The following is a 15,154-nucleotide window of genomic DNA, read 5'->3' on the forward strand; positions in this document are numbered from 1 at the left end:
ACGCCGGAAAATACGGTAGTCTCGTGCTAGCTTCCGTAAACTAAACATCATCTACGCAAGCTTCGTAAAACTTTGTGCTACTTTATTTCTATTTTTTGTTATCTTTATTAAAAATAGTGCAGCCATGGGTCCAAAAAAGATTAGTGATTCAACCAAGCCTAAAAGGAAAGCAGTGAGAATGACAATTGAATTGAAAAAAGAACTCATTGCGAAGTTTGAAAGTGGAACTTGTATCTCTGACCTGGCAACTCAGTATGGCATGGCAAAATCAACCATATCGTCCATACTGAAAAATAAAGACATAGTAAAAGAGGCTAATGTGGCAAAAGGAGTGACTGTTCTTGCTGTGAACAGGTCACCTATAATTGAATAAGTGGAAAAACTTTTGTTAATTTGGATTAACAAAAAACAACTTGCTGGTGACAGCATTTCTGAAACAATAATTTGTGAAAAGCAAAGCGGTTGCATGATGACCTTAAGCGAGACAGCTCTGGAACCAGTGCACAAAGTGATGAATTTAAAGCAAGTAGGGGGTGGTTTGATCGATTTAAGAAACGAAGTGGCATTCACAGTGTTGTTAAGTGTGGGAAGGCTGCCAGTGCAAACAAAGATGCTGTTGAAAAGTTTGTTGGGGAATTTAAAAACTTTGTAGAGAGTGAGGGATTTACTCCTCACCAAGTTTTTAATTGTGATGAAACTGGCCTCTTCTGGAAGAAGATGCCTAAGAGGACCTACATCACAAAAGAGGAGAAATCATTGCCAGGACACAAGCCTATGAAAGACAGGCTTACACTCTTGTTGTGTGCTAATGCTAGTGGGGACCTCAAAATTAAACCTTTGCTTGTCTACCACTCAGAAACCCAAGAGTGTTCAAGAAAAATAATGTTATAAAAAGTAAAATCAGTGTAATGTGGAGAGCTAATAGTAAGGCTTGGGTAACAAGGCAGTTCGTCACCGAGTGGATATGTAAAGTGTTTGCCCCAAGTGTGAAAAAATACCTAGAGCAGAAAAATTTACCACTCAAGGCCCTTCTGGTAATGGACAATGCTATGCTCACCCTCCAGGCTTGGAGAAAGATCTGGTGGGTGAAATACAGCTTCATCCAAGTGAGGTTTTTGCCCCCTAATACCACTCCTCTAATCCAGCCCATGGATCAGCAGGTCATTTCAAACTTCAAAAAGCTTTACACAAAAGCACTTTTTCAAAGGTGCTTTGAAGTGACCTCTGACACAGAACTAACCCTCAGGGACATTTGGAAGAACCATTTCAATATCCTTTATTGTTTGAGGATAATAGACAAAGCCTGGGGGGAAGTTTCTTTTAGGACACTGAACTCTGCCTGGAAGAATCTGTGGCAAGACTGTGTGGCAGCCAGAAACTTTGAAGGCTTTCATACGGAGCCTGTAGTGGTGGATGATATTGTGTCCCTGGGGAAGTCCATGGGATTGGATGTAGACAGTGATGATGTGGAGGAGTTGGTCAAAGACCATAGAAATGAGCTGACAACTGAAGAACTCCAAGAACTGCACAGGGAGCAGCAAGAAGTAGTTGAAGAACTTTCTTCTTCAGAGGAGGAGGAAAGTAGAAAGGGAAGCATTTCCACTGCAGAAATTAAAGAACTGTGTTATCACTGGGAGAAAACACAGAGAGTGGTGGAAAAATGGCATCCTAACACAGCTGTGGTCAACAGGAGCATCAATTTGTTCAATAACAATGTTATTGATCATTTTAGAAAAATTCTGAGAAATTGTCAAAGGCAGACAACATTGGACAGGTTTTTAAAGAAAGAATCCCAAGATTCTTTTAGTGCAAAAAGACAGAAAAAAGAAAGAATACCAAAAAGAGAAAAAACACCTGAAGGGATGTTACATACATACATATACCAAAGGCCTTTTCCCCCTTACACAGGGGGTAGCCAAAAAGAAAAAGGCATAGAAATCACTCCCACCCATTTCATTTCCCATATATTCCACTCCCCTCCACCCTCCTCCCTCCCTCCTATCTTGGCACATTGAAGGGATGTTACCTGATGTTTATATGGAAGGTGACTCCCCTTCCAAACAGTAACATCAACATCCCTCCTCCTCCTCTACACCTTCCACTTATGCCATCAGCTCACCTCAGTACAGGTAAAGTCCAGTTAATTTTTTTTTTATTTCATGTACTGTACAGTACTGTATATTTATTTTTTTCATAGTTTTTATGTATTCTATGCTTAAAATATTATTAAAATAAGCAATGATGTGTGGGTCTGGAATGGATTAATCCAATTTACATCATATCTTATGGGAAAAAATTATTCGCCATTCAAACAGCCTCCTGGAATGGATTGTGTACGAATAGTGAGGTTCCACTGTAATAATTTTTCCCTCGAATTTCACTCGTGGAAACCCATGCTTCACAGCAGTTGGCAGTGGTCCACAGGCCCTGCCATAGATCTATCTGGGAACAGAATTTGAAGTGTGACTGTTTCAGTCACCAGCTTATAGTAGTAGGAGAGGAGCAGTTGTTGGTTTTCACCAGTTCTTGTTTGGAAAGGTGGTGGAAATAGTCATAGTTGACAGTGAGAGATCTTAGGCTGAGTCATGAAGCCAAGTGTCAGCTTCTGGGGCAGCACTTCCAGATGGAAGTGAGAACATTGAGAAGTTATGAAGATGGAGAGCAAAGAAATGACTTTCTCTGACATTTAACTCTCAGGGACACCTTGTGCAGGTACCAATTGTTGGTCCCACCTGATAATTCAGTATGGTTTGATGTTGATGTTTTCTGTAGTGATCAGAATGTATCATTTTGTCTTGTACGTTATTAGGGGTGATTTGGATTTTTTAGGGTATTATATGGGTATAGAGTTTTAGCTCTTTTTTGAAGAATTTAGTGAAAAGTTTAAGAATTTAGTTTGTACATATTTTAGGAGTACTGCTGATGAGAACCCAATTTAGAATAATATAGAAAGATAATTAAGTACTTATGGACTGGTCTGTGATTGAGGACATGCTAAGTAAAAGTTAGTTTGTTGTATTAACCTTCTCAGTGAAAGGGTGTACTGGACAAGATCACTAATTTACCAAAGTACTGAAGGGGCATTTGGTGTATGTAAACACCCTTATTTGCAGGGATGCAGTGCCAGTTTTATAGGTGCTGGAGCTCTGGAGGGTCTGACAAAAGCCTGCCATCCCTATCATGTTTGTATATATGTACAGTGGGCCCACTGTATGTTACATACATATACCAATGGCTTTTTCACCCTTACAAAGGGGTAGCCAATGTCAAAAGCATAAATCTACTCATACTCATTTCATCCCCACATACTCCATTCCCACTCACCACCCCTCCCTCCCTTTTTTCTTGTATGTTACATGATGATTAAGTATTTTATGTTTGCCCTCACTAATTATCATAAAATAAATATAATTAGCAAGCAAATGAAGAAAAAAAGAGCCACCCACTTACAGAGGTACTTGATTGGTGCTTCAGTGAGCTCTGGCAGCACTGCACCCGTTTGTTTGTCAGAGGGTGTAAAATAAAAGAAATTCAACCATTGCATTGGATTGATTCATGTGCTTTAAATTTTTGATAACTTCCAAAATTACCATTTATGTTATGAAATGGTGGTTTTTCATGAAAGTTTATAATTTCCAAACACCAGAGCGGCATAGAATTTATGATATCCGATTATTCAAATATTTTTGGATAAATCATAGTTGTTGTTCCATCACTTCATTGTGAATTCTTTTTTACACCTTTTGAAATATGAAGAGTTTAACAGAGTTAATTAGAATGAGTTGAGTAGGACTAATATTGCTTTATTAAAACTAAATGCACATTTAACTATAAGTGATAGTTCATTTTTAATTTATGATGCTGCACATATGTTTAAACAAGGTGATGCACATTGTCATAATTGTGCATAGTAAGTAACACATTTTCAGGGTTCTATTGGTCATAAAACCTAAGTTAAGGCTATTAATAAGCATCAGATAATTAAATATGAATGCTAATCTTGAGTATGTAGATGTATTTAGGATAACCAAAGGAGTGCAAGAAGCTAAATCTAGTATTTTCTCCAGAGCCTGATGTCTCTGGGAGTGAAATCAGTAAGTGGTTCCTTTTCTGTCCATGTATGTATGTCCATGTTAAGATTTTTACATCATTTACTTTGTCGTATGTTTTTCCCTTCTGAAGGCTGAGCTATAATGTATGATATTAATTATTGTAGGAAGTTGCAGCTTTTTTAAACTCACTTCTGTTATTGTGCATCACTGTTTTCAAGGAAGTTACTTTTAATCTCCATCCCTCTATTTATTTTCTACTGAGTTGTTATAATCATAAATGAAAATTCATTTATGTTGAGTGTGATTTTGCTTCTGGGTGATTTGATTATTGTTGGTAAATATGTTTCAATACTTAACAATGATGGGAGATGATGATTGCTTGCTTGAGTTTCACTGACTCAAAACTCACATCCCCACAATGGCTGGCATGTTCTGGGACCCACTCATAGATCTCCATGGGAAGAAATTTTGGACTGTTTTCAGTGATTTATTAGTGTGAGATTGTTTCTGTCACTGGTTGAAGGGTATAGGAAAGGGAGCAGTTGCCATTTGTCAGCTCTGTTTGTGAAAAGGTGGAAGAAATACAGTTGAAGTAGATACGAAGATATCTTGTGCCAGGTTCAGGTGAAGGAGTTTGACTTGTTGAATGGGCAGCAGGGGAATGATTTTCTCAATCATTCATCTTGCAAAACCACCACAAAGGAGACCTATCAGTGGCCTCTAAAAAACATGTTAACTGAGGAATTAAGTTTGAAAAATAGTAAAGATGAAATTAGTTCATCATTTAGTGAATTTGTTCAGTTATTCTCATATGGAAGCTCGCTGGCTGAGTGGGTTAGGGCATTGTTACTTGCGGCGAAGGCCAAGGTGATGGCGGTTCAAATCCTGCCACCGGCGAAGTTGAACCAAGGGCATGGTTCATTAAATTCCAAGCTACAAAGCCCTCTGTGAGGGGCACTGTCCTAGCCTTCCAGTAGGGGGAGTTTGTGATGTTAAACCATATCATTTTCATAAAGTTATTGATTTACAATGTATTAATTGTAAATTTGTAAGTGTTGGGAAGACCAAGAATGAGATGGATGGGTGAAATGAAGGGGGCCTTGAGTAAAAAGGGAATGTATGTTGATCAGGGAAAAGAGAAGGCAAGAAATAGATGCGAGTTAAGAATGGTTGTGACTGGATAATAAATTGATGTGGACCAAAAGGATCTCTCCCATCCTCTCCATTTATGCATGAGGGGGACAAGGTAAGGGTTGCCATATAAATTAAATGGTGGGGGTAAACCAGCTTAGGCTGTTGGACCCTGCTTTGGGTGTGCTGTTTCTTGTTGCATTGCTTTTGACCTGGATATTGGGCAGGAGAGGATGGCCTTTCATCCCTCTATCTTTTTACATTAATGTCTTCAAGGCATCAGATAACAATGATAGTTATGGTATTATTTACCTTGACTTTAGCAAAATGTTTAACAAGGTGCCCCACCAGAGACTACTAAATAAAATCAAAGCCCATGGTATAGTAGGATAAATGCTTGAATGGATCAGTGACAGAAAACAGTGGGTTACCATAAATTGTGTAAAATCCAAATGGGGGTGTTTTTAATGGAATTCCCAAGGGCTTGGTTTTGGGACCCTTATTGTTCATTATAAATGACTTGGACAATGGGATTAATAGTGATGTTAGTAAGTTTGCAGACAACACTAAAATAAGATGCCTATTGAGGTCAGAAGACACAGAGATTTTGCAGGAAGATCTGAGTAAGGGTGAAGCAAACAAGGTCATCTTATTGAGACAACAGGGCAAGAGTCGCAGTAATGGATTTAAGTTGGACAAATTTAGGTTTAACCCCTTCCATACGGTGCCGCCTACGTAGGCGGCATGGGGAGCAAGTGGATACGCGAGGCTGCCATATCAGCATCTTGATTATATTTATTGTAGTTGTCCCTGCATAACTGACATACTCTCTAAACTGGCTTCATCATATTTTCTATGGTTATCAAAATTCACGGGTGAAAGAGAGAACAATCGATATAAGCAGTGACTATTTTTTATGATGCGAGTATTATGACGCAACCTCGTACGTCTGGCAGCTAATGCTGCCCGCAAGACTTTGGCCTGGAGTGAAGTGGTTAAGAAGGAAATAGGCAAGAATTGGTTTACCAATAGGGTGGTCATTAAATGGAATGGACTTTTGGAACCATGTAGTAAGTGCTGAAACTATTGGTTGTTTTAAGAAAAGATTAGACAACTTTATGGATGGGGATGACATGTAGTAATGGACATGGAACTGCCTAGTATAGGCCTTATGGTCTCTTGCAGTCTCCATTCTTATATTCTTAATGAACTAAGATAAAGGGACATGACATGGGTGGAGGGTGGGTGCATGCCTTGACAAGCTACCTCCTTATAAAGGGGAAGAAACTTGTTGTTGTTGTTGTCGTTCCCTAGACTGTCTGTCCGAGCAGTCCCATCTCCCCAAGGAATGCCACAGTCGAAACTGGGTTTTCCCACAAATCCTTTATTGAGTGTATGTTGTGTTGTTTGCGTGCATGATTGTGTATAATGCAGTCTTCCATTATGTGTTGTATGGTATGGGGTGAAGTGTTACATCCTGGGCAGCTGTTCACAATGTGGTCATCCAGCCTCTTCTGGCAGCTTAGAAGTGCTGGGTGGTGGCCACACCGCAGTCTGGCCAGGTGGACTCTGTCCTTTCGTGGGAGAGAGGATTCAGAAGGGTGGATATTAGGGGGCCTGGCATGCAGCAGTGTGTTGTCTTTCAGTGTGTTAATGGAGCGGTGAGTGATATGATTATGAATATGTTTCCGGAGGCTGGTATTTGGTGGTTGTGGAGGAAGAGAAGAGAGTATCTGTGTGTGATACAGGTCTTTGGGTGTTGTTTTAATGTTTCTTGGTGTGTGTGGGTGTTCTGCTATGTAGTTTAGCGGGTGTGATGTGTTTGTGGTGGCTGCAGCAAGTGTTTGTGTACCTCTCATGTCGAGGTGGTCCTTGACTTTGATGACTTTTGTTTCATGGTGTAAATGGTCTGTAGGTGTTGTATTTGTGCAGCCTGTAATTGTTTTTAGGGCTTTGTTTTGTATGATTTGAAGGGTGTTGTGGTGTGTCTCACTGAGATTAGGAGCCCATGCAGGACTCACATAATTCATCACTGAGCGTATGCATTGTTTGTATATTGTTATATTAGTTTCTTTGTTTTGTCCAAATGTTGTTCCAGTGATTGACTTAAGTGCGTTAAGTCTAGGTGTGCATTTGTTTTTTATGTTTGTGATGTGTTGTTTGAAAGACATGGATGTATCGTATGTTACACCAAGAATTTTTGGTGTGGGACCACCCCCCCTACCCCAAGAGTTGAGGGCCAAACGGCAGCAACCAGCCCTGGCCTCTACGCAGGAAGAAACTTGTTGATGTATGTGTATATATATATATATATTTATATATGTACATACAATCACTCCTCGTTTAACGACAACAATTGGGACCAGCGTCGCTGTCATTAACCGAATTGGTCGCTAAGCGAAAGTGTATACATATACGTACATGTACTGTGTGTGTTGGAGGGAGTTTTGGTGGTTTCTAAAACACGGATGGTTTCTTCCGGTTTATTGCCGAGCCTAAAAAGTTCTGATACAATCTTGGTCTCGCTGCTCCGAAGAAAACTTTGGAGGTGCCAGATCTTCCTAGCTAAATGAAAATTACAAAACTGGGCGTGTCATACGAGAAAGGTGCCCAATAGAAAAACTGCAGTAGGGTGGCACTCTTGTGATGCCAGTCCGTATAGCGTCTTGACCTCTGACCCTGACTTGAGCGAGACTTCATGTTGTTTGGGATGATCTGGCAGATGTATGGGACTGAAGGTCACTTCGTAACCTCCGAGCTCAGCTGCGGGTCTGAGAGGCCTTGCGTACTGAAAGGCTTTGTTGTTCTTCATGATGGAGAGATGGTGGAGGGGAAGAAATCATCTGCCGCCTCACATTGCTCGGCCACGCTATCGTCACTGTCCCGGTGACTGTACACTTAGAGAAACAAGAAAGCAAAAAAATAGAAGGCAAGGTCCTAATCAAGGCCTTGGCATGAAGGTTACATACATATAAGTTTGGCAAATGGGTGCCGTAAAGGAAATATACAAGAACAAAACATATGAAGAACGTGAGGAACTTAAAATTAAGAATATCGGAAAGTAGATATTGTTTCCGTTCACCTAGACAATAATATACATTTATGAAGGTGTGGCTCTGTTACGAAGACTATAACGGGGAAGTGGCAAGGGTGGAATTTGCGAAGAGGTTTGTGTGTTCTCGTCTCTGTTCTGATTAGGGGGAGCTTGAGAAACAACAGTTTCTATGTCTAAGCCACGGAGAACCTTTTTTATGTGATCTTTATGCAACAGGGTCTCTGTCAGATTTGGCAAACTGAGTGCCTTGACTTTATTGTCAGATTCGTGGTCAATGATACGATAGGGTCCTGCGAATTTAGGTGAGAGCTTAGAGGTAGGTGTGTGGTTAAGAGTATAAACAATGTCTCCAATATCAAAGGTATCAGTTCTGGCTGATTTGTTGTGCAAACAGACCATTTCATCCTTCGTTAGATGGAGGGAATTATGTATTCTTTGGAAAAGGTGATTGAAATTAGCTACTTTAACCTTTACAAAATCATTGAAGTTATAAATTGGCAGTAATTCTGAAAGGAGAAGATCATAAGGGAGCTGTTTGTCTGAACCAAAAAGACAAAATGGGGTGACTCCGATATGGATTTATTTATTGCAGAATTTAGACATGCTTGAATCATGGGGACATGTTCATCCCAGGAAGGTTGAATATCAGAAGCAAGATGTCTGATAACATTGAGAATCTTTCTATTCTGGCGTTCAACTAAACCATTTGAACTAGGATGGTAAGCAGTAGTATTACATTTATTGATTTGAAAATGATCGCAAATGTGCGAAAGAATCTCATTGTTGAACTCACTTCCGTTGTCAGAAATTAGAGTCTTGGGTGTCGTAAATGGGCATATGAGTTTGTCAATAATTGTCTTTGCAACGTGCTGTGCTGTCTTGTCTGGTAAGGGGGCGAGAATACAGAATCTAGAAAAGTGGTCGACACAGACAAAGAGGTACCTGTTTCCAGTAGGTGTAATGGGTAACTTAAGAAGATCAACAGCTACTGTGTCGAAGGGTTTCGAAGGTGTAGGGTAATTTAGAATTGGAACATGACCGCTAATATGACCTTTGTGACTCGCGCAAGAATGACAAGAGTCGATGTGCTTGTGTATGTCCTTACGCATGGTTAGCCAGAAAAAATGTAATCTAGCCTGAGCAACGCATTTGTCTTTGCCAGGGTGTGCAGCAATAGGGGAATCATGTATAAGTTTCAAGACTTCCGGAATGAGATCTGTAGGGACTACTAGTTGGAGGACCGATCTGTTGGGTTCCTGCTTGTTTGTTAGTGTTGTTTTATGATAGAGAATGTCATCCACTAGTGTGTAGTTGTCAATATCTGGAGGAAAATTGTCTGTGTCACATGTGTCTGCAGATTCGAGGAAATATATGACACGTTTCCAAAGAGGGTCTGATCTCTGTGCTGCTGCTATGCGCGCTTGTGTAATATTAACTGAAATAGGGTCTTGAATAATGGTCGCAATATGTCGACTAAGAGCGTCTGCGACAATGTTAGCTTTTCCCTGAATGAAATGGAAGGTAGGCATGAATTCCTGTATGGTGAGGAACCATCGGGCAAGTTTCCCGGAAAGATTTTTTCCTTTGAACAGGAGTAAGATTAGTTGATGGTCTGTGTATATGTGTATTTTGTACCCGAGGATGATGTCTTTGAAATGTTTGAGGGCGTATATCACTGCTAAGGCTTCTATTTCTGTGACTGAGTAATTACGTTCGTGCTTGTTAAGTGTGCGGCTCGCATATGCAATAGGTCTGAGTTTTGAGTCGTGTTCTTGCATGAGAACAGCGCCTAATCCGGAATATGACACATCTGTGTAAATTGTAAAGGGAAGCTTGTGGTTTGGGAAGGCAAGGACAGGTGCTGTGGTTAAGGCTTTCTTTAAGTCAGTAAATGCTTTCTCTTGGTCAGGTGTCCAATTGAAGGGTATGTCCTTCTTAAGAAGTGACGTCAAAGGTGCTGCTATACTAGCGTAACCTTGAATGTAATGTCTGTAAAAACCTGATAGACCAAGGAATGAGCGTACGTGATCTACGGAAGTAGGATGTGGAAAATCAATGACTGCCTTGACCTTGTCCTGCGAAGTTAAAATTCCTTTTGAATTTAGGACGTGTCCTAGGAAGTGTATTTCTTTCTGAAGGAAGGAACACTTCTTAAGCTTCAGTTTGAGACCTGCTTGTTCTAGCCGTGAGAAAACAGTGTGTAGAATGTGTAGATGTTTGTCAATTTATTTGGAAGCTATGATGACATCATTGAGATACATGAATACAGAATCACCCAGAAGACCAGAAAGTACTTGATGCATGAGATGTGTGAACACTGAAGGGGCTGATACGAGACCCATGGCAAGTCGTTTGAATTGATAGTGTCCTGTGGGTGTGCTAAAGGCTGTCAGAGGCCTCGACTCTGGCGCAAGGGGGATCTGGAAATATCCCGACATAAGGTCTAAGGTCGTGAAGACTATATTGTTTTCACCAACAGAGTGGAGGAGCTCGTTTTGAAGTGGAATCGGGTGTCGGTCAGGTATGATGAGTTTATTTAGTTCTCTGAAGTCTACTACAGGTCGGAAGGACCCGTCTTGCTTTGGCACTACAAAGAGTGGAAAATTCCATTCACTAATAGACGGTTCAATCACGTCTTGTGCAATTATGTCTTGAATAAGGGTATCTACAATCATGCGTTTAGAGTGTGGTAATCTGTATGCGGGAATGTAACACGGTTTTGAGTTCTCACGAAGGGATATATGATGCTGAATGATATTAGTGGCTCCAAGGGGTTTACCTTCTGTGGCAATGGTCTGTCTGAACTTGTTGCAAAGTGCAAGCAAGTCTGCTTGTGCATCAGGGAAATCAATTGGGTTAAGTTGAGATGCATCAATAGGTTCCTGTGCTGCTTGCACATTGGGAACTGTGGCACAAACTTGAGAAGTTGGGAGCTCGTCATCCATGATTTTAATACGTGAAGGATAAATTTGGAAATCACAGATGTTTGTGCCAACTGTGAGGTGGAGGAGTGCGTTAGTGTCATTGGCAATTAAAATGCAAGTATGACCTTTCCTTGAAGTGGAGCTGATGGCTGAAAACAGGGAGATGCCATTTACGCGGCAAGTTTCTGGCATACAGAGTACATCGATGTCTGGTGCTTGGAAGACTAGTATATGTATGCATGTGTACTCACGAGGAAACAGTGTCTTTGGGGTGATAAGCACTGCGTGAGTAATATAGCAATAGAAAATTAATTATTAATTTTGTAAATTAAAATATATCAACGTAATATGCAATTTTGTGGGCGGAAATGAAAATAAAAAATACCTTGCTACAAGTAAATATGCTAATGAACGAAGTCGGTAGCATAGGATCGGGACGCCATCTTGTCGTCTGTCAATTGACGGCCTAGGTACTTCCGATAGTACCTCGCCAGGTACATTTTCTTGAAGGAATGTTATGGAGCGGAGATACATGCATTCCTTCAAGCTCCAAGAATTTTGTATATCCTGCAATCTGAGAGAGTGGTTGAAAAGCCTGCCAACGTCTCTCCCGACAACGACAACGAGGATGAGCCAGATGACATTTAATTTGCAGGTAATGGTTTATTAAACACAGGTTAGGTTAATTTAGTTTAGGTTAGACGAATTTATCATCCTTTCATTTCTTCGACATCGGCATCTATCATAACAAACATGGCGTACCATTCGTCCGACACCACTTCGTTACTTACGAAATCTGTTTTAGCACCTTTTTTGTTTTGTTTTTATTTCCACTCACAAAATTGCATATTACATTGATACATTATAATTTACAAAATTAATAATAAATTTTCTATTGCTATATTGCGCCCATGGTCGAAACTAGAAATTTAGCAATACTGGTATATACTGTCAAGGATGCGTTATGTCGCCCTGGCTGTTCAACTTATACATGGATGTGGTAGTGCGAGAGGTAAATGCAAGGGTGGTGGGTCAGGGATTGGAGATGGTTAAAGAAAATGGAGAAAAGAGGGAGGTGAGCCAGCTGTTGTTTGCGGACGACACTGCGCTTGTGGCAGGATCGGAGGAGGGATTGAGGAAGTTGGTGACAGAGTTTGGGAGAGTATGTGATAGAAGAAAGCTAAAGATAAATGTGGTCAAAAGTAAGGTGATGAGATGTACAAGGGGTGAAAGTGGCAGTAGACTGGAATTGAGCATTAAGGGAGAGCGACTGGAGGAAGTGGATAGTTTTAGATACATGGTGCAAATGTGGCAGGAAAAGGTGGAGTGAAGGTGGAGGTAGAATGTAGATTGAGAGAAGCGAGTAAATGCCTTGGTGGATTAAAGAGTGCAATGAGGAATAGACATTTGATAATGGATGCTAAGAGGAGATTGTGTGAAGGAGTGATTGTGCCAACAGCACTGTATGGAGCAGAAACATGGAACATAAGAGAGGAAGAAAGAAGGAGTTTGAATGTGTTTGAGATGAGGTGTCTGAGAAGTATGATGGGGGTTACTAGGCTTGATAGAGTGAGAAATGAGGAGGTGAGGAGGAGAACGGGTGGAAAGGGAGTTGAGAGATAGGGTTGATGAAAGAGTATTAGGATGGTTTGGAAACATGGAAAGAATGAGTGAAGAAAGACTAGTAAAAGAGGTATGGAAGGCAGATGTGGAGGGAGTGAACATGAGGGGACGTCCTAGGATGAGGTGTATGGATGGGGTGAAGGGGGCTTTGGGGAAGAGGGGAATGTCTGTTGAAGAAGGACGGGAGAGGACAGAAGACAGGGGTGAATGGAGAATGATTGTATATGGATGTTATTGTGATGTATGAGGTGGAATGGGTGTGGGGATGGGGGATGAGGTAGTATGTGTGAGCAAAATTTGACGCAGCCCGAAGGGATTTCTCCCCGTCTTCTCCTTTTATGCAATGGGGGGATGGAGCGGGGGGGGGTCACCGATTTAATGAAGCAGCCTTGCTGTGGACCCAGGGCAGTGGACAAGGTGCAGATGTATATATATATATATATATATATATATATATATATATATGTATATATATATATATATATATTTATATATATACATATATATATATATATATATACATATATATATATATATATATACATATATATATATATATACATATATATATATATATATATATATATATATATATACACATATACATCAACAAGGAGAAGAAACTTGTTGATGTATGAGAAAAAAAATTACGCAGCCTGAAGGGATTTCTCCCTGTCTTCTCCTTTCCTACATGACGAAATCTGTTTTAGCACCTTTTTTGTTTTGTTTTTATTTCCACTCACAAAATTGCATATTACATTGATACATTATAATTTACAAAATTAATAATAAATTTTCTATTGCTATATTGCGCCCATGGTCGAAACTAGAAATTTAGCAATACTGGTATATACTGTCAAGGATGCGTTATGTCGCCCTGGCTGTTCAACTTATACATGGATGTGGTAGTGCGAGAGGTAAATGCAAGGGTGGTGGGTCAGGGATTGGAGATGGTTAAAGAAAATGGAGAAAAGAGGGAGGTGAGCCAGCTGTTGTTTGCGGACGACACTGCGCTTGTGGCAGGATCGGAGGAGGGATTGAGGAAGTTGGTGACAGAGTTTGGGAGAGTATGTGATAGAAGAAAGCTAAAGATAAATGTGGTCAAAAGTAAGGTGATGAGATGTACAAGGGGTGAAAGTGGCAGTAGACTGGAATTGAGCATTAAGGGAGAGCGACTGGAGGAAGTGGATAGTTTTAGATACTTGGTGCAAATGTGGCAGGAAAAGGTGGAGTGAAGGTGGAGGTAGAATGTAGATTGAGAGAAGCGAGTAAATGCCTTGGTGGATTAAAGAGTGCAATGAGGAATAGACATTTGATAATGGATGCTAAGAGGAGATTGTGTGAAGGAGTGATTGTGCCAACAGCACTGTATGGAGCAGAAACATGGAACATAAGAGAGGAAGAAAGAAGGAGTTTGAATGTGTTTGAGATGAGGTGTCTGAGAAGTATGATGGGGGTTACTAGGCTTGATAGAGTGAGAAATGAGGAGGTGAGGAGGAGAACGGGTGGACCCAGGGCAGTGGACAAGGTGCAGATGTATATATATATATATATATATATATATATATATATATATATATATATATGTATATATATATATATATATATATATATATACATATATATATATATATACATATATATATATATATATATACATATATATATATATATACATATATATATATATATATATATATATATATATATATAGACATATACATCAACTATGAGAAGAAACTTGTTGATGTGTGAGAAAAAAAATTACGCAGCCTGAAGGGATTTCTCCCTGTCTTCTCCTTTCCTACATGAGGGGACAGAAAAGGGAGGTTGCCAAATTTATGAAGTGGCCATGCTGTGGATGTGCTGTGTCTTGCGACACTGCTTCTGACCCAGGGCATGAAATGGGTGGGAGTAATTTTTATGCCTTTTTCTTTTTGGCTACCCCCCATGTCAGGGGGAAAAAGCCTTTGGTATATGTCTGTATGTATATATATATATACATATATATATATATATATATATATATATATATATATATATATATACACATATACATCAACAAGGAGAAGAAACTTGTTGATGTATGAGAAAAAAAATTACGCAGCCTGAAGGGATTTCTCCCTGTCTTCTCCTTTCCTACATGACGAAATCTGTTTTAGCACCTTTTTTGTTTTGTTTTTATTTCCACTCACAAAATTGCATATTACATTGATACATTATAATTTACAAAATTAATAATAAATTTTCTATTGCTATATTGCGCCCATGGTCGAAACTAGAAATTTAGCAATACTGGTATATACTGTCAAGGATGCGTTATGTCGCCCTGGCTGTTCAACTTATACATGGATGTGGTAGTGCGAGAG

At 39.9% G+C, this 15,154-nt stretch overlaps 1 protein-coding gene across 5 annotated transcripts in view; it reads left to right on the forward strand.

Annotated features, from left to right (window-relative positions):
- Positions 1–15,154, forward strand: part of scaf6 (SR-related CTD associated factor 6) — a 276,422-nt gene that overhangs the window by 88,003 nt on the left and 173,265 nt on the right. For 2 of the 5 annotated variants that reach the window (XM_076212514.1, XM_076212515.1), the window contains exon 10: positions 4,068–4,094. The exons of the other annotated variants lie outside the window; for them this stretch is intronic. In XM_076212514.1, coding sequence (XP_076068629.1) covers positions 4,068–4,094 — 27 coding nt within the window. The remainder of the gene's footprint in view (positions 1–4,067; positions 4,095–15,154) is intronic. 5 annotated transcript variants of the gene reach the window in all.

The sequence above is a fragment of the Oratosquilla oratoria genome, chromosome 30, assembly GCF_046742065.1.
Source record: "Oratosquilla oratoria isolate Oo_2021 chromosome 30, ASM4674206v1, whole genome shotgun sequence".
Classification (NCBI taxonomy): domain Eukaryota; kingdom Metazoa; phylum Arthropoda; class Malacostraca; order Stomatopoda; family Squillidae; genus Oratosquilla; species Oratosquilla oratoria.